The sequence below is a fragment of the Spodoptera frugiperda genome, chromosome 29 (assembly GCF_023101765.2).
Source record: "Spodoptera frugiperda isolate SF20-4 chromosome 29, AGI-APGP_CSIRO_Sfru_2.0, whole genome shotgun sequence".
In the NCBI taxonomy this organism is placed as follows: domain Eukaryota; kingdom Metazoa; phylum Arthropoda; class Insecta; order Lepidoptera; family Noctuidae; genus Spodoptera; species Spodoptera frugiperda.
Window position 1 is genome coordinate 5118161 of NC_064240.1, and position 26440 is coordinate 5144600.

At 33.5% G+C, this 26440-nt stretch overlaps 1 protein-coding gene across 7 annotated transcripts in view; it reads left to right on the top strand.

Annotated features, from left to right (window-relative positions):
* Positions 1–758: 758 nt before the first annotated feature.
* LOC118268510 (disks large homolog 2) overlaps positions 759–26440 on the top strand; it is a 44718-nt gene continuing 19036 nt past the window's right edge. For 5 of the 7 annotated variants that reach the window (XM_035583035.2, XM_035583038.2, XM_035583039.2 and 2 more), the window contains exons 1-4: positions 759–1061; positions 9574–10128; positions 16656–16735; positions 25787–25975. In XM_035583035.2, coding sequence (XP_035438928.2) covers positions 9861–10128; positions 16656–16735; positions 25787–25975 — 537 coding nt within the window. In that variant the 5' untranslated portion in view covers positions 759–1061; positions 9574–9860. The remainder of the gene's footprint in view (positions 1062–9573; positions 10129–16655; positions 16736–25786; positions 25976–26440) is intronic. The other 2 variants (XM_035583036.2, XM_050706237.1) reach the window with 2 other exon arrangements.

Here is a 26440-nt window from a genome sequence, read left to right on the forward strand (position 1 = left end):
GAAAGTGTAATGTAAACATTGATAAAATATACAATGCAATAAAATATAACAATATTCCGCATAGTGGCAGATTTGTATCGGGACGAGCACATCACTCTTTTCGCGGAAATAAACTTGCCAGGACACAGCTCTGTGTCAACGAAAACTCAGCCAAGATTTATTGGAGCTCACTACCAACAATATTGATATTCAAAAGCTGACATAAATATTGTATTCCTTCTAAAGTTTTATGAATTTTTCGTATTTGTTGGTATTTCTTTTATTTTTCGACTCGCTTCTGTGTGCACTTATATTTTTTGTTTCATTGTTTTCGCACCTCTGTCGATAGTAATAAAGTTGCCTTTTGTCTAATTGTAATTTAGGGCCATTTTTCAGTTGTGTTTGTCTTTAGTGTCCGTAAAAATGTAATTTATGTCATCCGTTATAACTTATAACAGTCCACAACACATAACACTAGAGCAGATAAAACACAAAATATTATAACAATAAAACTTCCACACGTAAAATGTTATAAAAAACCTCTGACGGGAGAACGGCGAAAAATCTATTGGAAATTCATATTTTTCTTCGCAAATTTTTTCACCACAAACAGCTTTCATAAAGCTGACGTCAGCATAGTTAAAGTAGTCGGGTAAAAAGCAGGTGCCTGTCAGACGAGGCAAGTTTGCATCTCTTAAATCGTTTAACAGTTGGGTTTCATTATCAGACACTCCACGAGAGCTTGCTCGTCAGTTATTATTCGCATGCGTAAACCTTGCTACCGTATCAGAGCGTTCAGTGTTAGACAGACACCGGGGCGGGAACACGTCCCGGCCCTGGCTCGACTGACGTCCCATGTTACACGAACGCGATCTCAGTCCGCACGAAATAAAACTGATTGTGATAAAATTCTCAAAAGTGAATGTGAAATTTACGATAAAAACTTACCAGTGATTTTAATTATCTAATTAAAATAATAATAGTTATAAAATTAAAATAAATTAAAAATTAATACTTTCCGAGGAATTGTGGTGTAGATTAATTTACTCATTTTGAAGTCAGGTGTGAGTTTTAGATTAAAGGTAAAATTTGTCGTTAGCGCTCGTCGTCATTAAATTAGTAAAATCTATAGAAATAATTTCATTCATCGTATAATATGGCACCGTCATATTTCATCAAGCTCTCCTAAATATCCAGTCATTATGGATATTAAAAATGGTGTTCCATTTTTACGTAATGTTCAGGCTCATTCATCGCAGGTCGTTTGCACTGAGATGATCCCTACTTGTCATTCTCTACGTTCACTACTTTATCACCGCCTTAATCTACAACCTACCAATTGTTATTCCGGAGTGGTGATCTGGACAAATAACCTTATCTGACAACCTTTTATTCAGGAAGGCATTTCTAGTCGACAGCAAATCCGACAAAATGATATCCCCAAGGTAATATCATGGTACGCCAGTTGCTCAAAACATTTTAGCAAAATTGTCCTTAAACAAAATCGTATTTCCAGTCTGGAGTAAGTAATCTGCCGTTTATGAAAATTGTCTGTTTCAAATCTTTTTAGATTGTTATGGGAAATGCCTTCGCAGTTATATTCAATATTTTAAGCCCTTTGAAAGGGTCTCGGAAGGGATTAGGGAAAAATAACGCAGGTATAATTTGAAAATAGCGTTTTAATGGTAAAATATTAGGCACCCAGTTACAGAGTCGTTACTTTTTCGCTTGTTTTTTTTAAATGTAGCAAGAGACATACATGTATAATTGAAATTCATGGTTATGAGGGTTCAGGGATAAATATTTTCATTATGTAAATTTAAAAGGCGGAGGCAAATCGCGTTATCTTTATGATACATACAATTCAACGCTTCGGGTAAGCGGGCGTCGAAGGCGAAATACTATTATGAGTTTTGACGTCCCGATTAGCAAACTTTACACAAACAGCCAACTTCAAACTTTACCATACCCGTATTTGAGTAACGTTCTAAATTGTATAGAATTAATGTTCACTTATTCTGCTTACGAGCATTTTCTCGGCTCGTTGCCAGAAAATGTGCGAGCTTTCATTCTTTTATGTCTTTTTTCTTTTTGAAACTCTAGTGCATTCGTAATTTAATTGGTTCGAATGGTCAAGCCCTGACTTGTTCCAGTTTATGATTTTCTGAAAGGTTCTATTCAATTCTTTTTTCGTAATTCGCCAAATGTGGTAGATAGGACCTCGTATAATTCGATAAGGGCCAGAATCGAGACTATAACAATCGATAAACTCGGTTAGGAAAAATAAACTTCGGGCAAGATGATCGGTTTGGTAAACACAATTTGTTTCCTGCTTTACATCTATTTTGGTTTATGGGGGATGCAAACAGCTTTACGAAACCGATTTATCGAATACCATCTGTAACCATCTGTGTAGATAAGATATGACCACGGACAATCATTACGTTTTAATTAAGCCCATAGAGGTAATTGTTTTATTAGCAAAATGTAATATTATATGATTATATCAACCAGTTTTACTTTTAGGTATCTTATTACGTTTAGGGTTCGTCTACGTATTATTTTAAAATAGAATGGGTAATAAAAGGAACCGTAAAATAATATCTCTTTGCGTATTAACTATTTCTCAGAAAGCAACAATTTTTTAATCATATTTTTACTGTGGGTGTTCTAGATAGTTAAATTAGGTCTCAAACGGTTCTTTTTTTATTATGTTATAACACAATTATAAAGATCATTCTTAACTTCTTAAGAACAAAATCCAATATCCAAAGAAACTGAAATAAAATGAAACTAACAATGCTGTAAAGATACGCTTTAAAATGTCCACAAGTTCATTTCTTGTATTATTTCCCGAGTGAATACAATGAACATGGGGCAGAACAAATAAATACTAGTGTATCCGTCTTGTGAACGTAAAGACTTAAATCTGAGGAAGAAGGAAACAACACAATGTATACTTTAATAAGACTATACATTGTAAAAGAAATGTGTGGAAATAATCTCATTTCTTATTATCTTCATGGATTTTAGGACATCCATTTAGTTCGTCATGACAGAGATCGACACTTCTATCTTTAAATTCGTTTGTTGACTGCTATTGTTCAAAAGTCTTATTCATGGTTGTTGACTTTCACTCATCGAAATTATTTGACTTTAATTATGATTTTGCCATTGACATCTAAATAATCAGTCGTGTAACACCAAAACAAAGCCCTGCCTCTTTAAATACCTGTATAGGGAATACCCAGGTTACATTATTCAAAAACTTGGACAAATTTTACAACAATGTGTAGCTGAAACTCAAAAAGGCGTGGCACGTAAATTTAATATTTCATTCGTAATTCTGCATAAATCCGTTCTGGGTGAGTTACTCCCTGAGAATGAAGGATTATACCCCTGTACTCCGACTGTGGAATTTTTAATGGGTCCTCTTGTTACACAAATTACCTTGTAAAATTTGTATTAAAGCTGGTTTTATTAGTTTAGTTAGGAGGCACCTAGTTGGCTTTGTTTTTTCTCTACACAAACTCTCGTCCGACACACAAACTCTCTCTAATAAATTTAAATATTTTGGTCAGTTCCTTTAATCTCTATAAAATTGTTTCTTAACAAAACCTTTTATCGACTATGAGCAGATTAATGATTATGAATTTATGAATGCATATTACATAGGTACGAGTACGAGTGTACCTATTACTCCTGAATTTACAAAACCTGTGTATAAAATAAATCATTAGCATTGGTTCAAATGAAGAATGAAATCTTTTTTTTAATCTCAGATTCACGTTTTTTAATTTTGGCTTTTTAAGTGATTTATGAGTTCGTTATTCACGATTAATTTATTGATTTTGGATCTAGCTGCCAAAAATAGCGCTGGATCCAGCAATTTGCTGGAAGTTACGTCACAACTGATTATTAAAGCGTGTCATCATCATCATTCATTTGTTGTCATCCATTAGTTTTGTAGTAAATTGAAAGCCCGTACTAATAACTTTCCGACATATACAAATATTTGACAAAATAGTAAATACATACTCAAAGTTTTGAACATTTCAGTTAATATTTCGTACACGTTAGTAAGAACTAACATTCCGGCACTAACATTTCTATATATTGGAATTAGGTCAGAGTAAAGTTGTGATTAAATGTGGTTCTAATTCGAAATAGGGTACCTGGTATTCCTGGTTCTCTTTCGAAGTATATAGTCCAAGTCCTAGTAAAAAGTAAATAAGAATTTACCTGTAATCGAAATATGTGTGTCAATTTCCGAGCGAAGTGGTTCGTGGTAAGATTCTTAGGTTAAGTAAATGCAATTTAATTTTAGTTACATGCTTACCAACGTCATGTTCCAATGTGACTTTATCTGAGTTACATGTACTTTCTAAGATCTTCTAGATACCACTGATAAACAGTGAAGAAAAACATCGCCACGAAACCTGGGCTTTAAATTTTGGATTATAAGTCCGAAATTGTCAACCCGCATTGAACAAGCGTGGTGATTCATGTTTATGGTTAAACCTTCTCCGTTTGAGAAGAGGCCTTTGGTCAGCAGTAGCCACTTATAAGCTATTGATGATGTTATGCTTTTTAAATTCAGCAATTCAGAAATATAAATATACTTACACTGCAGTGTAAGATGTCAATTTAATTACAATCTTCAATTCGATAAAAATTATTAGTGAATGAAACTAACAACTCAGAATCTTAGCTGTTGAGATAAAGTATCATTGATCATCATTTTATGAGCCACAAGACGGTCACATAGAAGTCCAGTTGAACGTAGATTTCCTTACTCAATGACACCCAGACCGCAACATGAATATCACCATAAAACACCAATTTTAAATTGCCATTCGCATTGAAACTTTTCATATCGATACGACATTTGATTCCATTGATTTTTATTCGTGTTTATTCAGTGATGCATGGTAACTTGATATACATATAAAACATTGGCGATTCAACTCCCAACCAAAACAAATGAAAACGAACCGCGATAAAAATACAAACTAAATAGAGTTAGTCCTAACTTTTTCACAGTAGTTTTAACACAAAAACTAGCTTTAAAATGCAACTTTTTATAATCTAGTCTCCATTGGGAACAGTAGTTTTCCATTTTTAACAGGACTTGAAAAACAAGGCTCAATTTTTTTTGGAATAACTCATTGTATAACGGTGAAGAATGAGTATTAGGATTATAATAGTCTACTCTAATATAAAAAAAAACAATTATAGTATAATTTATTTACACAAAATTAAGTAGCTAGGAATAATTATTAATCTAAATTAACACATTATTTACAACTTAAAAATACCAAAAAAATAAGGAATAAACAAAAAACATAATTGAGAAAAAAAAAAAACAAAAAATAAAAAAACAATAAAAAAAAATAATAAAAAAAAAAATAAAAAAAAAAATAAAACAATAAATAAAAACAATTATAATTGGAATGTCATTTGAATTAAGTAAGAAAATAAATATACAGATTAATATCTATGTGTACAATATTTAAAGTAACCCTGTTTAGTTTTTACTTAAGAGGGTTATTTAATAATAATAGCACGGAGTCTGGAAATGTGCCCGGTATAATACGGCAATAGGCTCACCACCATATTACATGGGACTTACAACATAAAATTGTGAAAAGTGGGTGTACATTGTATAGTGGCATTACGTGCCATAATGTGCACCTCTGCCTACCCCTTCGGGGATAAAGGGCGTGACGATATAATAGGGTTATTTAATAAGCAAAAGTTAGTTGTATGACGCACGCCGCATTGTTTGGTGTATCTACATAAATGCTTAAGTTTATAAGTACCAGCAGTAACTTAATCAAGCACCCTCGAACAGTCACGAGACCGTGGATGAGATGGGTAGTATGTCTCACGATAGTTAAGTACATATTGTATAACAATGTAACAGAAATTTATACAAAAATAAGTTTTATACAATGGTTAATACAAGTCAGACACTGTAATAGGGATGATGATGGGGTATGAAAATTTAAAATCGAGTTAGTCTATCAGTTAGGTGATTAAAAAATATTAGACATGTATTTCTTTATTTTGTCATATAAGATAACAATACTTAAATAAAACGTTATTTCTACGTATAAAACGTACCTAGAAGTGACGACACGCGATATTTCAAATCGATATATGTATCTTCGAAAGTATTTGTTTCCGTAAGAAAATAAAATAAAATTAGTTATCTACCCTATTATAACAGCCTAGGTAGTATAAAACGACCGTATTTTACTTTTATAATGGCGTTTGGCCCCCACCTCGCATTTGCAGTTTACAAACAAAAGTTGTACAAAGTTAAAATGACACAATGTTATGTAGAGTGGAAAATTATTATACATATAATATTTTAAACGAACAACGCCAGGTGTGAAGTATGTGTATTTTCAACTTTAACTATGGGTTTCACTTCGTTAAATTTATTACTACGTATAAACGAATATTACCTACTGTATTTTTTTCCAAATGTGTGTTCAAATTAATTGAATTTGGTTAACATAACAGGAAAGAGTAATGTAATATATCTTCATACGTATTTGTACTATTTGTATTGTAATATAGCTTATACTGTAAGCTGATAACTAATTCTTAGATTCTTGTTTTAATTGTGTAATCAAGCCATTTGAGAACTGTTATTTAATGGGAACATTTGCCTAATACTTAATACTGACTTTTTGATGATAAAAAAAAGATCTCAACACCCCCATCATTGCAAAAGTGTGCTTAATACAAGACTCTTGAGCCGACCGCACTCCGAAGACCTCACAAATGTCACTGTTATTGTAACAATTATATTATTATGTACCCTTCTAACACCTACATAAGGTTCTAAATTAATCGAATTCATTTACACGCACCTAGATCAACAAAGTATAATCGAATTAGGTAAGAAATCCTTTACCCTCAATGGGTCTAACGATACACTTTCAAGTTGATACAGACAATAGTAACTCTCTATACCAATACTTCATTTAATTTGAAGACTATTTCGTAGTATGAAGACAATCAGTTCATATAAATCATAACATAATAGGGTAGATGACAAATTTTTATTCCGTCTTGTAGATTATTTTAAAACATTATACACGTGTTTTTTATTTGCTTATGGAAACAAATACCTACTTTCGAAGATGTAATGATTTGAAATATCGCGTAACGTCAATGACGTATTTGCTGCCACTCCTAAACTTTGATTCATTTTATTTAAGCATTGTTATCTTATAATATGACAAAATAAAAAATACGTGTCTAATATTTTTCATGTCATCATTCCTATTAGGAGATAGTGGGTGGCGCATATAAATTACAGTTATATGCATCTCTACCTACTTCTTTGGAGAATGAAACTGATAATTATTTTCACGAATGGCAATAAGTATGTAGAAAACAGAACGCAAGTACGAAATTAGTTATTGTTATTCGGCTTACCGCCACGACAGTGGCCACATAAATATGAACCTTTATAATGGAATGAAACTGAAACTAGTAGAGTTTCTCGTCAAACAATTTCATGAGTAAGCCGAAAAGCAATTAATTTAATATGTCTCACGAAAGTTATAATACAATATACAGGCACGAAATATTCAAGGAAATCTTAATTCTGTTGGCTGATGTAAGTGGAGCGGACATAACCTTTAAGTACGTATAAACCCCTTCCTTGAAGCCTGCGGCATATGTACACAACTATGTGATAGGTGTGTGTACATATATATAAGTATAATGAGAGCACATCATGTTCGTATATAAAATGTACGAGATTTTTGAGGTTATGTACCGACATTAACGTGTAATGATTTTCCTCGAAATATTGTACCAAGAATCTGCTCTCTGGTATCACATCAACAGCCTATTAGTGGCCACTGCTGTCCAAAGCCTCTTCTCGCATAGAGAAGGTTTTGAGCATTAATCACCACGCTTGTTCAATAAGGGTTGGCGATTTCAAACTTACAATTTGAAATTATAAGTCCAGATTTTCTCATGATGTTTTCTTTTACCGCTTGTCAGAGATGTCGAAATAATCTTAGAAAGTATTTCTCAGGTAACCTATTTTAAATTATTTTCTCTACAAGTCTGGTCTCATTCTTTGTGCAATTAATGCTTCTAAATATCTGATATTGATATAATTATTGGTATTACAATGTTCATAATATCAACCTTTGGTAATGTTAACCTTAATTGGTTTAATTCAATTAAGAAGCAATGTTGAGTAGAATGCAATTAGTCAACTATTTGATTTCTCTTGGCTAGTATAGAGAATATTTATTTAATTCAAGACATTAAAATAATATAATAAAATTTAATGTGGTTACAAACTTAGTCTGTCGGTATAATGAGACACAATAGAAAACACATTGTGTCTCCCGTAGATCTGCGTTCGTCGGCATATAACGGGTTAAGCCTACATAAGTGTCTCTGGCCTATTATTTTTTCGAGTCACATTTGTGTTCCTAACACGAACATTATTTTATACGACTCTTTTAAAAGCAGTCTCCTTCACACTTTTTGTTAATTTCAGTTTTCAACGAGCCTTTGTCGTTTCGTGAGTCAGCAAAAAATGTACCTAAAGGCTTAAATGAGATTCCCTAGCTTCTCCATTGTTGAGACCTAAATATTTGTCAGACCCAAAGACTTTAAGGACTTACTCGGCTTTTCATTAAGTTTAATCTAAAGAACAGACTGTTTTAAAGCTATTTATTTTAGAGTATTCGTAATTTCAAAATGTATTTTCGTTTGAGAAAATGACCTTGAGATATCATTTATTTTAAGTGAATGTTTTGAATTGAATCACAATATAATACGCATAACTTGTTTCGTTGAAATGTACCAATAATGTAGATGAATGCTTACTGAAACAGAAGTGGATAACAGTATAAATTCACAGAAAGTTATATTTATCATCTAAAATTACAGGAGGATCTCCTAAGCTACGGCGCATTAGTAGGAAAAATCGTCGCGAATATTGATTTCCGAGGGCAAAGCGTCAGTAACAGAACCCCTGGGAACTTAAAAACAGCGATAATCAAAAAATATTATTTTTCGGTAAATGTTCCATCATTAATTTATTTGGACGCAGAATTTCAACGATTGGTTGTGACGAATTGATATTTTTCATGAGTCCTCTTCAGCAAAGAGGGGCATTTATTCCATGGGTTCTGCAATTTATTACTCTCATTTATCATTTCATCGAGTTGAAGCGCCCTAACGTATCACAACGAAGAGCCGTCTTTTGTACATTGCCCTTTTATTTATCCTCTTATATAGCCCTAATTAATGTTTTATGTCTGATAGATCCTTTCCACTCGTTTTGGATTACATTGGCTGTTTTGCGATAAACAAAATTTTACGTAATATGTACTGGGATTAACATTAAAATTGAAAACATTTCGTAAATTTTCATCCGTCACTCGGAGCTTTGCGCTCGTGAATATCATATTGTTGTAATGAGCTGTCGATTCATAACATTAAAAGTATTGAATATTTTGTAGGTCCTATCATCGCTCTGTCAATAAAGTGTCACATTTAATAGTCAATGGAATAAGGTCTCGTATAAAATATTATTCATTTCAGCAGGGGTATATAAAGGAGCTTTCGTGTCAACTTTGGGCTAGGAAACTATTAAATAAATGAACAATGAAACAATAACAATTTGCAGCATGTAACAAGCCTTCACGTGTCAATAACAGTGTAGTGCAAACAAACGAAACTCATTCTCTGTGTGACGGAAGTGCAAAAACAAAACGGCGAAAAATGTTTGTGCAAGTGTAAAAACAACAGTAAAAAGTTTAGCGAAGTTGAATTTTTAGTGTTTGTGGTGAGTGAGGGTAGTGTGTTATGGTGGGAGGAGTAGTAACAGCATGACCACGTGGATGGCGCTGTTCGGGCTAGTGTGGCTGCTCCGCGTGCGTGGTTCGCTCTGCGGCTGCGCGGCGTGCAGGCGAGCGCGCCACGATGCGCAGGAGATCCAGTGCGCTCCTAGCCCGCGCGCGCCCAGCCCAGAAGAGCAAGCCCCGTTCGATGTCATCACACTGGAGCATTACACCCGTGACGTCACTGTACAGACTGACTTCGACGATGAAGACGTCGAGGATCTCGACAAGATAGAGATGCAGATTTCAGAAGAATGTAAGTTTTTGACTTTTTCTTTGATATATTTTATTTGCACCTTTACATAGTTATAACGGCTTTACGAAACTGTTATTCTGTAAGTGAAAAAGTGTTTGTTTTAAATCAGCTTTCTTTAGAATTCTTATTCATTTTAGTTTTGATCTACAAAATATGTTACATAATAGATTCATTGAATTTCGTCGAAACAATGTATTTCTTCTAAAGAAGATATTATTGGTTCTTATATCAATGTAAAACAAATAGTTCTCATATAAAAAAAAAAACTCGTAAATAATATCAAAGACAATAAAGCCAGTTGCCCAGCCACCTGGCTGCGCAAAAAATAGCGGGTTCGATTCCCGCACGGAGCAACTCTTTGTGTTATCCACAAATTGTTGTTTCGGGTCTGGGTGTCATGTGTATGTGAACTTGTATGTTTGTAACCGCACCCACGACACAGGAGAAAATCCTAGTGTGGGGCAACGTTTTTTTAAAAAAAAACATCTACAAAATATGTTACATAATAGATTCGTTGAATTTCGTTGAAACAATCTATTTCTTCTAAAAGAAGACATTTTTGGTTCTTATATCAATGAAAAATAAATAGTTATCATATAAAAAAAGCTCGTAAATAATATCAAAGACAACAAATAATACAAAACGATTGTTGAAAAAAAAAATACGTCAAAGTAACAACTTTGTTCCTTGTTTCTCTACCATTTATATTCCTTTTATTATGACCCTATACATATAAAAATAATTGGGTCTGCTTTGTTTATTTACGATATCTTATGTATTTCAGAAATAAAGCTCGAATATCATGCTTATTGCTAAGTTTTGTTGACATTGATAAAAGAACCACATTTGATGTATTTTTTGGAAGAAATACATTGTTTCTGCGAAATTCAAAGTATCTATTATTGTATCATAATATTCTGTAGATCAAAACTAAAATAGGAAAAAAAAAACACGGAAGTGATTTATTGTTATCTGTGAAAGAAAGCTGATTTAAAACAAACATTATATTTCATTTACCTAATATTATGTAAATCTATATATTGTATAAAGTCGTCGACTATGGGTATAATTACTTCTTATAATAACTATATTGGCATTAGTCAACACAAAATGCCTCGTTGGTCGAGTAGACGCAAGCATTGACTGTCGGAGAAGGGATTTCGGGTTCAATTCCCGGGTCGGACAAAGTATTACTGGGCTTTTTTATTTCGAAATTCAATAGTAACACGGAATCTGGAACTGTGACCAGCATATGACAATAGGCTCATTCCCTATTAGGATTTATAACACAAATGGTGAAAAGTGGGTCTACAGTGTATATCGGCATTACATGCCGTAATATGAACCTCTGCCTACACCTTCGGGGATAATAGGCGTAGACGTTATATTATGTGAGTGTGTCAACACAAAATCTCTAAGAAAAACAGAGTTAAGATCAAAATACTATACCAGCAACCACTTGACCAACTTAAATAGTATTAAATAAAAAGCTACCTAAATACACCCTTACCAAAATAATAATCTAATTATGTTGCGGACTAAATATCTAGATTTAAATTAGTAATACCGATTCTAATTACTGTTTGGTTAATTAGTGTTCTACTAATATTTGGCGCCAATAATAATCGTTGAACTAAAATATGGTGATTATGAACTCCGAGCGAATTGTTCTCGTATTAAAAGTTTTCATTGATTAGTATTGTGATAAAATGATTTCTATTATTCAATGGATTATAATTAATTGTATCCTATTTTAATATTTTGATGAATTCACAAAGGTTATATTAGCTATTATACGCGTCTTGGCTCGCGGCAAAAAAATGGCGTATGTTCTTTTCCCAACTAAATTTCGAGAAGTAGTCGTCAACGTTACGCCTTTTATCCCCGAAGGGGTAGGCAGTGGTGCACAGTACGGGACGTAATGCCACTGTACAATATATGCCCACTTTTCACCATTTGTATTATAAATCCCATTCCAAACCCAGACTCCGTGTTTCTACTGAGAAATTTTCGTTAAGACCCCTTGCCTGGCAGTCGTACTTGCGACCACTTAATCAACGAGAAGATCAATTCAATAAAAGTTTAGTAGATAAAGTGTTAAGAAGTTATAAACAATCTTAATTTCTTATATAAAATATCAGTAAAGTTATTAGTTGAGGTTATTTGGTCAGATACATTGCCATTTTGACAAAATAGGGTTGTTGATTGGTAATAATTTGCTCACGACGCGCGACGGTGACGTGTTGTCTGCCTTTATTCGTAGAAGCAGTCATGCAGATAATAATATGTGGAGGTATATGTCACAGTCAACTAGCTTAATCAGCCATTCAACTGACCGCCTGAATGACTAGCTGTTTGATTAAATGTCTGTATTACTGATTTTGGCCGTAAGTTGAGGGGTAAAGATATTATCATTAAAATCCGAATTGCTAACACAATGGAAAGTTAGATTAAAACTGCGACCGAAACAGAAATCAAATTAGGTGCCATTAAAAATAAACAGCTACTACAATCGTTCTGCGATATCATTTATTATCAGGCTAGGCCGTTAATAGGGTATATAACTAATTTTCATTTTAATGTCCATCTTGTAGATTAATCTAAAGACGTAGTTTTTAGTTTCTTTCGGAAACAAATACTTTCGTCGATATATTATGTCGATTTGAAATATCGTGACGTGACGTCACTTCTACGTGCTTTTAATACGTAGAAATGACTTATTGGCCACAACTATTACTAAGTTTGTCACCTTATATGGAAAATAAAAAACATGTGTCAAATATTTTTTCATTCCCTAACTGACGGACTAAGTATATTTTTTATTTTCATAACCCGTCATCATCCCTATTGAATGGCTTATTAAACTAGTTAGCTACGACATAAATATTGTTAAGTACTGTTTTACTCCTACTTATGTTTGCTAAAGATTTTCCTACTCACTTGCGTTAGTTAGTAACCTAATATAGAATAATATCCTAAAACAATCATCTATGATAGGAATCTAATTAACCTTTGCTATTATAATAACTAGTATCGAATAAATTAGCATAGCAATAATGCTATGGTAAGGCATTAGCCTAGCTTAATTTAATCATTATCAGAGGCTTTGATACATGGTATTATAAGGAGCGTAGTCGATATTAATTTTCTTGAGGCATTGTTTTAGACCGTACTCAAAATTGCTAGTAACTAGGTGTGCTTTGAGGTGGATTTTGTATGGAAACCTGATTGGTTGAATATTCTGTTAAGGCATCTAACTATCTAATATATTATGTACAATGTACGTTTACTTCCGAAATCGATTAGACTTTCATTTTAATTATTATGTTATCGGCTTACTCATGCAACTGTTTGACGAGCCGCATCGTGTGTCGCGGAATGCTGCTCATGAATATGAACCTCTAGCATGGCTTGAAATTAGTCGAGTTCCTCGTCAAACAGTTACGTGAGTAAGCCGATAACATAATAAATAAGTTAATATGTCTCACGATAGTTATAAAAATACTCTCATTTTGTTTCTGTTAGGCTACGAGTATTCTGTAAGTGTCAATTTGAATTTTCGAAATGTGTTCAATCGCATTCTGACCCGTCATTGGTCGAGATTATACAAACAACAGATGACATGGTGGACCGCGATCGGGTTCACTCCGATCTTTCAAATTGAAAGTTACAGAATAGCTTAGCCTGATTCGATTTCACTTTTGATCCTGACTGGTAGAGAATCTTAGTAGACAAAATTGAATGAACACAAGCAAAATAGTAACGAATTAGTTCAGCACCGCAAAACTTTCATAAATACACAAGTATTAATTTTCAACTGCCAAACAGTAAGAAAACAAGTTACTATACTAGGTACCATGAAATAACTAGGCGACCTCCCATCTTTCATGTACATACTAAGCTGACGTAAGAGCTTTACTTCAAACAATAAATAAAAATAAAACCTTATTGGTCGAGTTCAGTAACAAGCATATTTTAATGAGAAAGCCAGCTCATCATCAAAGGAGATTGTGTTCTACTGCAATTCTGACAAAGTATACTTTTGAATGACAAGGTTCTGCAATGAATATATACGTAGATGGCAGCAGACATAATGAAGGTTAAAGTTTATTTTAATTAAGGTCCATTGTAAAGTCCTCAGAAAGAAGGGCAGAGAACACAGCGAGTAGATAAATAGAAATGTCCAGTATAAAATTAGAATTTCTAATATAGGGTTTGGTGAATATTAGGGTGTATAACAGGTGATAAGCAATTGCTATATACGATGGGCAAAAGTCATCCAATGTCTTCTCCCGCGTTTAGCGAGGCAAGAGGGAGTTTCAGACTGTTACTGACCAAAAACCACCTCTTTCCCGCTCCTGCTTTTCGAGTCAGAGCCCCGGTAAACCCTCTAGGTAGTCCGCAGCTCCGATATACTAAGGATAATCCTCAGATTTCATAATTTCTAAGTTAGTATTATTCTACCATAGTAAATAAGTTCCATAATAATTTGATCAACCCAATAATCTAGCTGAAGACGGTTCTTGACTCTGCGATAACTTTCCAAGAGGTAGCAAAATAAAAGTAAACATTACTGATATAAGTACTTACATTACCTCAACATAAAAACGAAAAGTTTGAAGCAAATAAAAACCCACAAGTAATAGAATCTTCAGGAGAATTCCATTAGAATATTCTTCATCTTAATATAACATTTCATTTCTAAGTTAAAACCGCTTACAATGAAACTTGTTCAACGAAAGCCATAAATCACGAACCAGATTTCTCAAATATATTAAAGTATGGAAAAATATGTAATAAAATTATTTGGAATGTTTAATTTCAGTATTCAAAGTTAGGATTTTTAGATAAAAATAAGAATTAAAGATTCAGTCCTGACATGCAAAGTAATTTTGACGAAATATCGTAAATTTAGTTTTTTTTTCTATAGAAAGATAATCAGATTGGCAATTTCTTTATAAAATGAAATTATTTATCCTTTTGTAGTGAAAACGTCCACTGCTGAACAGTGGCCTCCCCCTTAGTCCTCCACGTCAACCGACAGCCAGCCATTTGCGGTGTCGTTGGTCCACTTAGTGGGAGATCTGCCCATGCTTCGTCTTCCGGTCCTTGGTCTCCTATCAATCCTTTAAACGATGTGACCTGCCCATTGCCACTTCAGCCTGCAGATTTTGCGAGTTATTTACTAAGAATTTTGACATATCTTCCAACTCATCTCAACATTTTTACCCACTAAACTAAAACAACTGATGCTAAAAAACAGATCTTCCCAATATCATTAAACATTTCGCTCTTCTGTTTCAGAGAATGTTAACCATGGTAGCTATGATATAAATACGAATAAGATGAGAATATGAATATCAAAACGCATCAGAAGCTCACGAGTCGAGTCGTTATGTCAAACAGCTTCCGCGCCATTACAAACAAAAGAAAGATCTATCACGCTTTGTGAATCAAATTACTGACGGTGTCAAATATTTCGGAGTATTTTTTCCTTGAAATGTCAAAGAGAATTGTGAATAAATGCTCTGCAGGAAACTGCGTTTTGCCTCTGTTTTACGTGAGTAGTCCATGGAGACTTTTAGAAAAGTTTTTTCCACCACACTCCACTACAGAACGAACTTAATCTAAAAGTTTGATAAAAATCATCATCATCCTCGTCATCTCCAGCCTTTTTCAAACAATTTGGTGTTCCCTTCAATCTATTCCACTTAACCCTATTTTCGGCTGTTAGCATCCAATTTTGTCTTGTCTCTTTGATCTTCTAATTCCATCTGCCTGCGGTCTTCCTGCAGGTTGTTTATATCCACATGGTCTCCACTGCAGTAGATCCAAGACATATTTCTGGGCTACATGACCTGCCCCAATGAGCAGGTCAGGACAAGCCACTTCAGCTTGGTTATTCGGTTGATATTCAAAGCAGAAGCTATATTTTAAGCAGCTGAATCCAAGCGAACTCGGTTAAAGGTTAAAATAGATACGACCTACTTCAGAAACTAGTACAAACTACTTTGTTTTGCATTTACGATGTTTCTGGTCATAATATTTGCCACAAAGCAAATAATATGTGGACAATATGGAGAGTAAACTTCTCCTAAATGAAATATGTTATTATTCAATGAAAGTGAAGGTCGTATTCGAATAATATTTTTGTGTATTCCATCCTTTTAGAAGTATCATAACTATTATGTATATTTGTTATTCAAATGACTCTCTGATAAGTCTTCTCATAGCTGTTTGCTGTTTGATGGAGTTGTGGAAAACGCTTTGTGATTTGCTGGGGTTTCAAATCTATACGGCACAGTCGCCTAATAAGCCCCACCTTAATTTAAAGCCTCATAAAATCTTATAGATAAATAAAATAAACAAAAAACTAAATGTTAGTTTGTAACATATTTATTTGAATTTAAAAAAAATGAAAAATAATAAGCACATAAAATTCGTTTTGATACTTAAATTAAATAAAATTTAATTTGTAATATTTTTATTGGGTACTAGCCATTATAGAGAACATTTTTTGTCCACAGCAAACGTTGGGAATTACGAGTGCGGGCGAGAACAGTCGACACAGAGTCCAGTAAGCGGTCAGCAAGCTAGTAGCTTTCAGGTTTGTTCTATATTATTATTTTATTAAAAATATATTACTATCGAACAATACATGAAAATAGCAAACGGATTTTTTACTGTTTGAAATTAACTTCAAAACGAACTTATTTATAGTCCTACACCCGGCTATTAAATCCAGTTTGTTAAAGTCTCGCCCTAAATGATCTTTCTTCACATTCAACAGTCAGTTTATACTGGTTTTCATAGCTTGTTATATACTCGTATGAACATTGTGTAAAAATCATAAACAAAGAAGTACCTACTTTAACTTTCATAGCATCATAAAATTATTAGGTTCGAAAGTATTTGCAAAGAAAATATCACGATGTCGATCTTCAGTTCAGGCGAAATAATATGATCGGGCTTGTCTTTACATTTGCAGTTAGGTTTTCTGAATTTTTCGCACTATTAAATACATATGTATGTATGTATATTAAAATTATTAACAAATAGACACTTTACTACTTCTTCAGCTATTAAATGAAGTGTTGTTATTTATTAAATTGAATAGAACGGTACAAAAGACCAATACCTACACTACTCGATACATTATAAAAATAAAAGAAAACACTTTAGACAATAAATATTAAATCATTCATCCATTTCATTCGCAAGACTTCATTCTTTCTGCATTCCGATAAAAATAATCTTCTTTCACTCGAAAACACGTCACACTCTGAATGAATCCAGGAATCGGTTTATGGTTTACGGTCTTGTTATGTATATGATAAGTATTTTATTAAGCAGTTCACCGCCTCGATTACATATTACATGATTCTCCGACGTGTGGGAGGTAAACGACTAAATATAGCTGCCCCACATAACCAACGGCAACGTGTGACATACGAATAATTTGCTTATAAGAGGGTTATTGCAAATTAGCACTGAGATCTTCTATTATTAGCTTATTTCGATCTAAAAAGACTATTGGCAAATTGTGATGTTTTTAGTTTTACTACGAAGATGATTACTAAGCTAAATAGTATTAAACCGAATTTTAAAGAAGAAAGGACAAAAAGAGGACTTTCTCTGTTTGACTTGTATGTATGTATGTTTGTGCGCGATTATCTCGCGTTGGGCTGAACTGGTTTTGATGCTGTTTTCAGTATAGTATTTTTCCGGAGGAGAGGATCAGGAGATGGTTTTAGTTATAATTACCTGGTTTAAAAAAAAATGAGGTTCGCATTTGAACTTTTGAAGGCTTTTAAAAGATAAATTCCTCTTTAAAATATGAAGTTGATTAGCGGTACCACCTCTACTACCGTTACTAACTTTCATCGTAAGTTTCAGTACACCGCCTGTCAGAAAATTAGGTACAAAAACAATTTTATGTTAAGTTAATTTAAGTAGTCAGCCAAATCTGCCACGGACGGCTTTTGAAACTTGAAAACAATTGCTAGACTACATAGCAAATTAATATACAAAACCTACAATATTCTTACCTAGATCTTCGTTAAAAGGTCTAATTTTGCCTGATCTGGGTATAATATTATAATCTAAGATTTTTTACTCGACAGGTAAGCTTACAGCCACATGACAAAGAGTGGTTATGAAAAAAAAAAGATAGTAAGACTGGCTATCACAAGTGTTTGTGTTAAAAAAGACTACAATGAAAAACCTTAATGACGGCGCCAGACATGATATAAAGTAAACACTAATGTCCGAATACTCAAACGCTAATCAATTTTAAGAGGCTCTCAAAACTAGTTCTGTCCCTATCAATTCTTTATAAAATGACAGAGATAGCACGATATTTAAGTGAAACTTAAAATTGAGCAGGATTTCAGTATTCGGGCGTTACTGTTAAAAAAGACTGCAATAAAATACCTTAAAGACGGCGCCAGACATGATATAAAGTGAACACTTAAAGGAACAAACATGTGTGCACATGTCTAGCGCCCGCATTATACCAATGTACATTCTATTGCAACCTTTAACTACACCTAGTACTGTCGCATTGTATCAGTTTAACGTTCCGATTTCCTTTAGCAACAGCTCGTAATAATGGTTCTTTTCGTTATTGGTTGTTCTCTACCCTTATTTCTGTTTCCCTGTGTCCTGTAAATTGGTTTTGTTCAATAGTTTTCCTATCGCTACAATGTGTGTTTTGATTAATTTCACAGCATTGACCTTTTAAGTTTTCCTTTTATGTTGTTTGTAGTTTGTGCAAGTGAAAATTGGAGCAATGTTTTTCATTCCATAAAAATTAAAACAGGAGCAATTGAAATAGAACGAATGTTTTATCTTAGTATTTCAATGTGTCGAAAGAAATTATATTTTAGACTTTTCCGACTTATATATGTATACATTCATAAATTAATTGGGTTATATATTGAGACCAATATGATTATAGGGACAAAAGATCTCCAATATAATAAAGACAACAGAAAAAACTCCGATGGGTTATTTTTTATCTAGTGTTTCTAGAACCTATAAACATTTGAATATCTCAACATGTAAATTTTTATTTAAATAATAATATCCTTTATATCTTGCCAACAGAGTGATATTTCTGTCAGATGGAAGTTCGCCTGATTTAGTCCTTTTTTCTTTGAACGAGTGGGATGGGTCATGTTGGACGTGGACCAAATTACGCATACAACGATAGCTCCGGAAACCCGGGATCTCCAGTAGAACGCTCCAATGCCTATATTACAAGTCAACTTGACGTCCTTGGCTACAAAGTCATTTCCCCGACATGAACATAATTGTATTTACCTTTGTTCAGCTGTCAAGCCCGCGCGGTAATTAAATATTTGTTCAATCAATCAAATTGTTACATTGTCGGAGGCAGCCCTTAGCTCTGCAAAAGTCGGTCGACCACTTAATGTTACACCTACACATAAAACTACCTTAAACTATATAGTGCTTTAATGGATTTTTGACTTTATAATGGAACGATAAAGTTAAAATTAAAAAATCATGTATCAGATTATAAGTAATTTTAAGGCCCGTGTTTCACAATGTTTTACAGCCGCTATGTACCTACCGGTTAAACTTGAATTAAGAACGAAATTCGAGTGAACTATCTGTCACATACGTTTATCGGGTACTTGTATAAAGATGGTGAAATAGGCGCTAAAACTATTCTGTTTGCCATTTGTTTCGAGCAAAATTGAACTACTTTGTATTTTCCAGTTGAATGCTTTTGTTACCGAGTCTATGATCCGAGATAGCCCATAAATGTTTGCATCGGCAACCGTATTGCCGATAGCCAATAGAAAAGCGCTGTCTACTATATATTTGTAGGATTTTCTAGCGCTTAGTGAATTTCTGTTTGTGTCTGGCCGTTTAGAATGCAGCATTTTATGTTTTTCTTGAAGACAATAACTTGTGCTGTACCTGTTTCTTTTTTCCATTAAATAAATTATACAACAAACATGTATGTCAAACCTGTGTATGAAGTATAAACTTCTTTGGTACCTATATTATTCTATATTAAAGTATTTGGTTTCTTGATAGAACATAAAAATAGGATGTTCCGGCGTTAAATGTCCAACCTGTTACTTGTGAGATATTTCTAAAATGTTTCCACTCTTGTGTTCTTTCTAGCGTTGCCAACGTATCTTATGGCAGCTGCTAACATTTTCTTTTCTTCAAATTTTCGTCTATTTTAATATTCTCTTTAGCTTTTCTTGGCTTGGAGACAAGAAACTTGCAAGTTAATGACGTGTCACACCTGAACGAAATGCTAGTGTTTTCTTGCATACTACGAGTTTTCAGTGAATGTTTATTTTCACAAGTTTCTTTATCGAAAAAGTAATTTTAGTTTTACTCTAGTCGTTCATTTGAACAAAGTTGTCAGTTATCTATAACACAGGTTTTACTCACAGCAGACACCAGTCTCACGTTCATTGAATAATTAATTGTATGTCTATTTCTGTTATTGTATATTTCTGTTTGACGTTTGATGGTAAGTTATTTGAATTCGTTTCCATAATTAGGTGCGTGAAAGCAATACTGTAAGAGTCTGGCAATTTCACAAAGTATTGTTATTATAACAATATCTTAAAATGAAATTTACATAACTGCCGGTATAATGGTTCAATGAATCACTTCAAATTGAAGATTCTAATAATAGAAGTTAAAAAAGTTAGAATGTTCACATTTATTATCTGTTATCCATTTTCATTTAATAAGTATTAAAGATATTAAAGCCTCGCGTTCAAAGACTGCTAAATTATACGAAACAAAAAATAAGCATCAAATGTTTAATTTTATTATACAATTTGCATCTTATTACATTTTGCCGTGCGAAAATCGTTACAGTTTTCCATGGCCCATTTCCCGTAACAAAAGTTCGGGTAGGAAGCGATATTTTCTTTGTTAAAATATTTTTATCTCTGTCTAGCAAAGTGCGACCCCGGTTTTCAGCAAAGCAGTTCTTTTATCACTTTTTCGCTGCCTACAAAATATTTTGGCACAACAGATTCCACGGTAACCTAACATTTTGTTTTATCGTCCGTTCACTGTACCTGTGTATGTATGTATATATGTATATCTATTCTGGCGCACGCTTTTTGTTCACCAGTTCTAAAAAAATGAATATTTATTTATTTTTGACAATTTGATTTTTTTTTCACTGAGGGTTGCAATGTGTATGGTGTTTTTATCTTTATTCTATAAATAAACATAAAATAAATGGTTTCCTCAAGAGAAAAATACATTAAAGAAAACTTTAGAAAGCAAAGTCCTATTAATATATAATTATTTATAATAATATGTATTTTGTAATTACCTTTTAATAAAACTTTAATCAAATGGTTAAATAATTTAGTGAATCATATTTTGTTTCTATGCCAAACGAAGAGCAACAGATTATTTTCATTTACATAATTGGGCAATATTCCCTGAACAACGATTCATCCATTTCAAAGTGTTCATATGTATATGAAGATTTTAAATATGAATGAACCGACTCCACCCTGTATATAGCACCGCTTTCAGCTATTATATTTTATTACCTAAATTATAAAGGTGTGATAAAGGCTTTTGTGAAATTACGCGAAGAACTGGGTAAATTTTGAATGGAGATAAAATATAGAAATTGTAATGAAATTCATTATAACTTAACTTAGGAGTTGACTTTATATTAAGATTGTTTTTGTGACAATTTACGGTTTAACTTTTGATTCTATAGGTCGACAACATAAGTAACTGATTCCGGGCACTGTCCTTTTTGGTACAAATACTATTTCAAACATAACAATACGATAACTACTCTTGTCAGCGGCGATAAAAAAACTAATATAGGATAAAATAACTGAGAAAATGTATCTACTGCCTTTTATGTCGAGACTTACTGAATAGGAAAAAAATATTGTTACCTATCACCAGAGATACCAAACACAACAAAACTATACAAATGAGTATAATATGTAAGGTAAATACAGACTTTAACAGGCTGTCAGGAGCGAAATCGCTACACGGCCGTATCAACTAGGCAATTATAAAGTTTACCAGTTAGTTTGTTCGTACGTTAAAAAAACACACGTTTGGTGTGTTTTTAAATTATAAAAGTTGCCCTAGCATTTATGGCGGTGCGAATATACGTTTGCCATAATGAATTTTGCCGGCGGTCACACGTATTTGGTTTTAATCCTCGTCGATCACTGACGGATTTCACTATTAAAAGTTATTATGGAAACGACTGGCAGAGACCGCAAAACCGTTACAGTTAATATTTTATATGCACTTTGAAAAGCGGTTGATGTTTTAAATCAACTGCTGTTAGTTGATCCAGCGGGAGTGTGTTGATTTGACATGTGATCGGTTTAACTTGCATTTTTTTGCGGTTTTGGCAGTTTATTCTAAAATCATTTAAAGTCATTGCCTTTCCATTTGGATGGCTTACATGCGAGTGGATTATTACAAGAGATACTTATACCCGAATACCAAAATGCTACTTAATATTAAATTGTCCTTAAATATCGTTCTATCTTTGTCTTTTATAAAGAATTTGTAGTGACAGAACTATTTCTGAGAGCCTTCTAAAATTTAGTGACGTTTGAGTATTTGACCATTAGTCTAATTTAACTTTTTACAGCGTTTTAAATTACTACATTGCGAAAAACCTTCCACAAAATACCTTAAATAGTGTGAGTTTAAACCCATGTGTTATTTCGTTACAATTCACGTGTGATTCGCATTTAAGATAAATATGTCCGACATAATATAGAGTAAAAATATCTGCTACATTTATTTTTATTTTACATATAAACTAAGTAAGTAAGTACTTATTTAGATTTTCTGCAAGTCGTCCTAAATGGGCCGTAGGCATGTGGGAAGAGTTGATGAATTACCCAAGAATTGGTTAAACAAAGTTTAACCTTTGTTCAACAAAGGTGTAACATCGAAAAGCGTACCAAAGAACACCACAAAACTCTTCAAGACTGTAATCTCTTTCTCTTGCAACTTCCCTCTAGTATAGACTGTAGTCTAATTGAACCTCTGGTACAATGAAATCGCACTTTCAAGTACGGAAACTTTCGGTTTCCCGTCAGATTGTTCGATTTAACTTCGACCTACATCCCTCGATGTCGACAACCATTCAAACTTGGACGGACATAGTGATGTCACTTTGAAGGGTCAATGACTTTATAGTTTCTGTCAGTTATGCCATTCATTGGGTCATTCGCGAAATGGGAGGATGGTACGGTAATGTAGTCGCTTTTTAGCCGACTGCAAAGTAAGGATTACGTTTTGGTATGAATCGTTAAGGTATGGGAGACCTTGACTAGAGTGAGAATGCGGAGATAGTATATGAATAACTTAATACCTAAGTTATTATATCTCCAATAAATGTTTTAATTATGCTACAAGTACTTTATTATCAACATATCATAATTTATAAACAACAGTCAGCTATTTTTATTTCATTGTCATCTATTTTTCATTCAACCACCCACGGTTTACAGTTTATGTTTATATTCAGTCCCAAATGCAATACAAAATAGTTAAATCTATATACATAAAATAAAATTTGATTACCGATTGTCTAAATTAGCTTGACGCGTTTGCGATACACGCATGCCGCGGGCGCCTGGGATCTAACTAATATTATACATGTGAATGCATATTCTTATCATAACTACCGGGAAACTTACTAAATTAACTAAAAAATCATGGTTTAATCACGTATATTAAAGGAGCTTTTCTCCATGTGTACGTGAGTAAACAGTGATTTTTAGTATGTGAGTTTACGTTTGTGCTAAGATACTTTATCTCATGGGACTGTGGGTGAAACCGCTGGCAGAACCTAGTAAATAATAAATGCATAGAACGAAGGTTAAATACGATATTTTATCCCATATCCCTTTATCGGGACAATATCCAACCTCGATCTTAAATTGGGAATTTATCGAACAGGAAAATGTCACAGAGTTCCGTAGTGTAAGTAACTTATAGTCTTTATAACCACGGCAGTTCATATTCAAACGGTTTATGCCTAATACATTTAAAAAAGGTATAATTAAAGTAAATTGTTTTCTTAATAACTGAAACAACACGTCTTATTTTCTCGAGGGTTACAAAGCTTATTATGAACAAAGAAACAATTTGTGGACCACACAAAGAGTTGCTCCGTGCGGGAATCGAACCAGCTACACGTTGCGCGGCAGCCAGTAGCACCAGACCAACCGTCAAGTCAATTATGAAAAGTAGCTAGCCGAAACTAGCAACTAATAAAAGGCCACTTATCGGAAATCCATTAACCAAACAATATTTTGCTGTAGTAAATAAAATATCCCCATGTAAATAAAATATCCTTTTAGTGAATGCAATATTTTCAACAAAAATCACTTATAGTTTAAAAAAACTCAACATGGTCACTAACAATACTATTAGAACTCGAAACGGGATATTTATCATTTCATCCGTGATCGCTTACAACGGTGCCAAAATATCGGAAACTCGTTACCATTAATAAACATGGTCAATCTCCCCTTTCGAGTTCTAACGATAAAATGACCGACAGACAGACGTTATTAATATTTACTTTGACGTTCAAAAGTGCCTTCCTGGTCTAATTGAAATAAATAATTATAACTTGACTTTTTTAAAAAACCTATTAATTTTTCATCGAAATAAAAATCTTGAGAATCAAATCGATTCTCAATGGATCAATTACCTACCTCAACTTACAAATAAATGGTAGTGTTATAATTAACACAACTTCGTTTTACATACACAGAAATAATTAGGTTAAACTTCTCAATATAAGTAAGTTTGCAAGCAACTTTATTAACCGGTTACTATCAGTTACGAAACTGTTATGTTTATACGTTTTAGTTAAGAACTTGGGAGAGGTTAATTTACTTTGTTTGTTTGTTATACTCGACCTTACTTTATACGGTTAGTTGGATAAGGAAACAGTCAAATGTCCTTAAGCGTTGGTGAGTGCGAAGGTAGTTTTGTTTTTCTTTCCCCACTTATTATTTATTTGTTTGGCGTTGTTTTGTTGTCTAAATCGATTGAACTTATTTACTTTGCTTGCGTGAAAAATAAGTCGTTTGTGATCGCGTTACTATGGTTTTATGACGTGATTATGGTTAGGCTTCGGGTTCTTATAGATATAGAAAACATAAATAAATAATATTCTTAATGTTATGCTTGTAATAGTAAGGGTCTAGATAACTTTTCATATACTAGACTAAGACTTATATTATTATTATGCTTTTCGTCCAAAAGAGGGTTAGGGATTTTTCTTTTGCGATATTGAGTTATATAGGTACATTATTCAATGGAGAGAGAAAAATTAGCCGATTCCGAATATGTATATAACTCAAAACCTACAAAAATGTCGCCTACTCTCTTTTGGCTGGAAGGCATCGATTTATTATTCGCGAATGAAGTTACTTATTGAGCTGATGTGCTAAAATGAAATCTTTTTGGAAACCGAATTCAAGGGCGAATCTAGTTTCTATTTATATCCATCCAAGACACAAGACGAATCCAACATTAACATGTTTAGACAGTTAGACACCATTTCCAATAACGCGTTAATTCCACAGCTACACATTTCTCTTGTGTCACAATACGTCATTGTTCGCAGTGTCCTTCGGATGCAGACAGCGAGGCAGTGTGGGAGACAGCTGATGTGACATTGGAGCGGGGTGCGAGCGGGCTCGGCCTTAGCATAGCGGGCGGGGAAACTGGCAGTGACGTCAGCATAACGCGACTAGCAGTTGGTGGTGCCGCACAAAAAGATGGAAGATTGCAAATAGGAGATATTTTATTACAAGTAAGGCTTTTTTCTTTAATAAGTAAATGCCTTTAAAAGGTTCATGATTGAAATTTAAGTTTATTATACCTAATTAAGGAAACAAACCAAGCAACAACATTCCAGGAACATTTTTGGATTTTATATACAAATACCACAACAGAAATTAGAGGTTTAAACTAATATTTAACAAAGTAAGGAGCTCAAGTAGCATCTTTCTCTTTACGTTCTCAGCCTGTTATAAATTCTATAGCAAAATTATTTTACCTCTATTTACCACAAACCTTTTTATGTGCCCTTGTGAGCCGTGTGGGGAAGCACCCAGGACCCTGGGCTAAAAATAAACCCTGCCTTTTTGGTAGACGTGGAACGTACAAGGACAGAATGGACGAACAAAATTGTGTACACGGTATATCTAGACACACGGCAGTGTGTCCGCCAAGTTCGAGCAAAAAAACCGACACACCGGCCGTGGGTTATACTTGG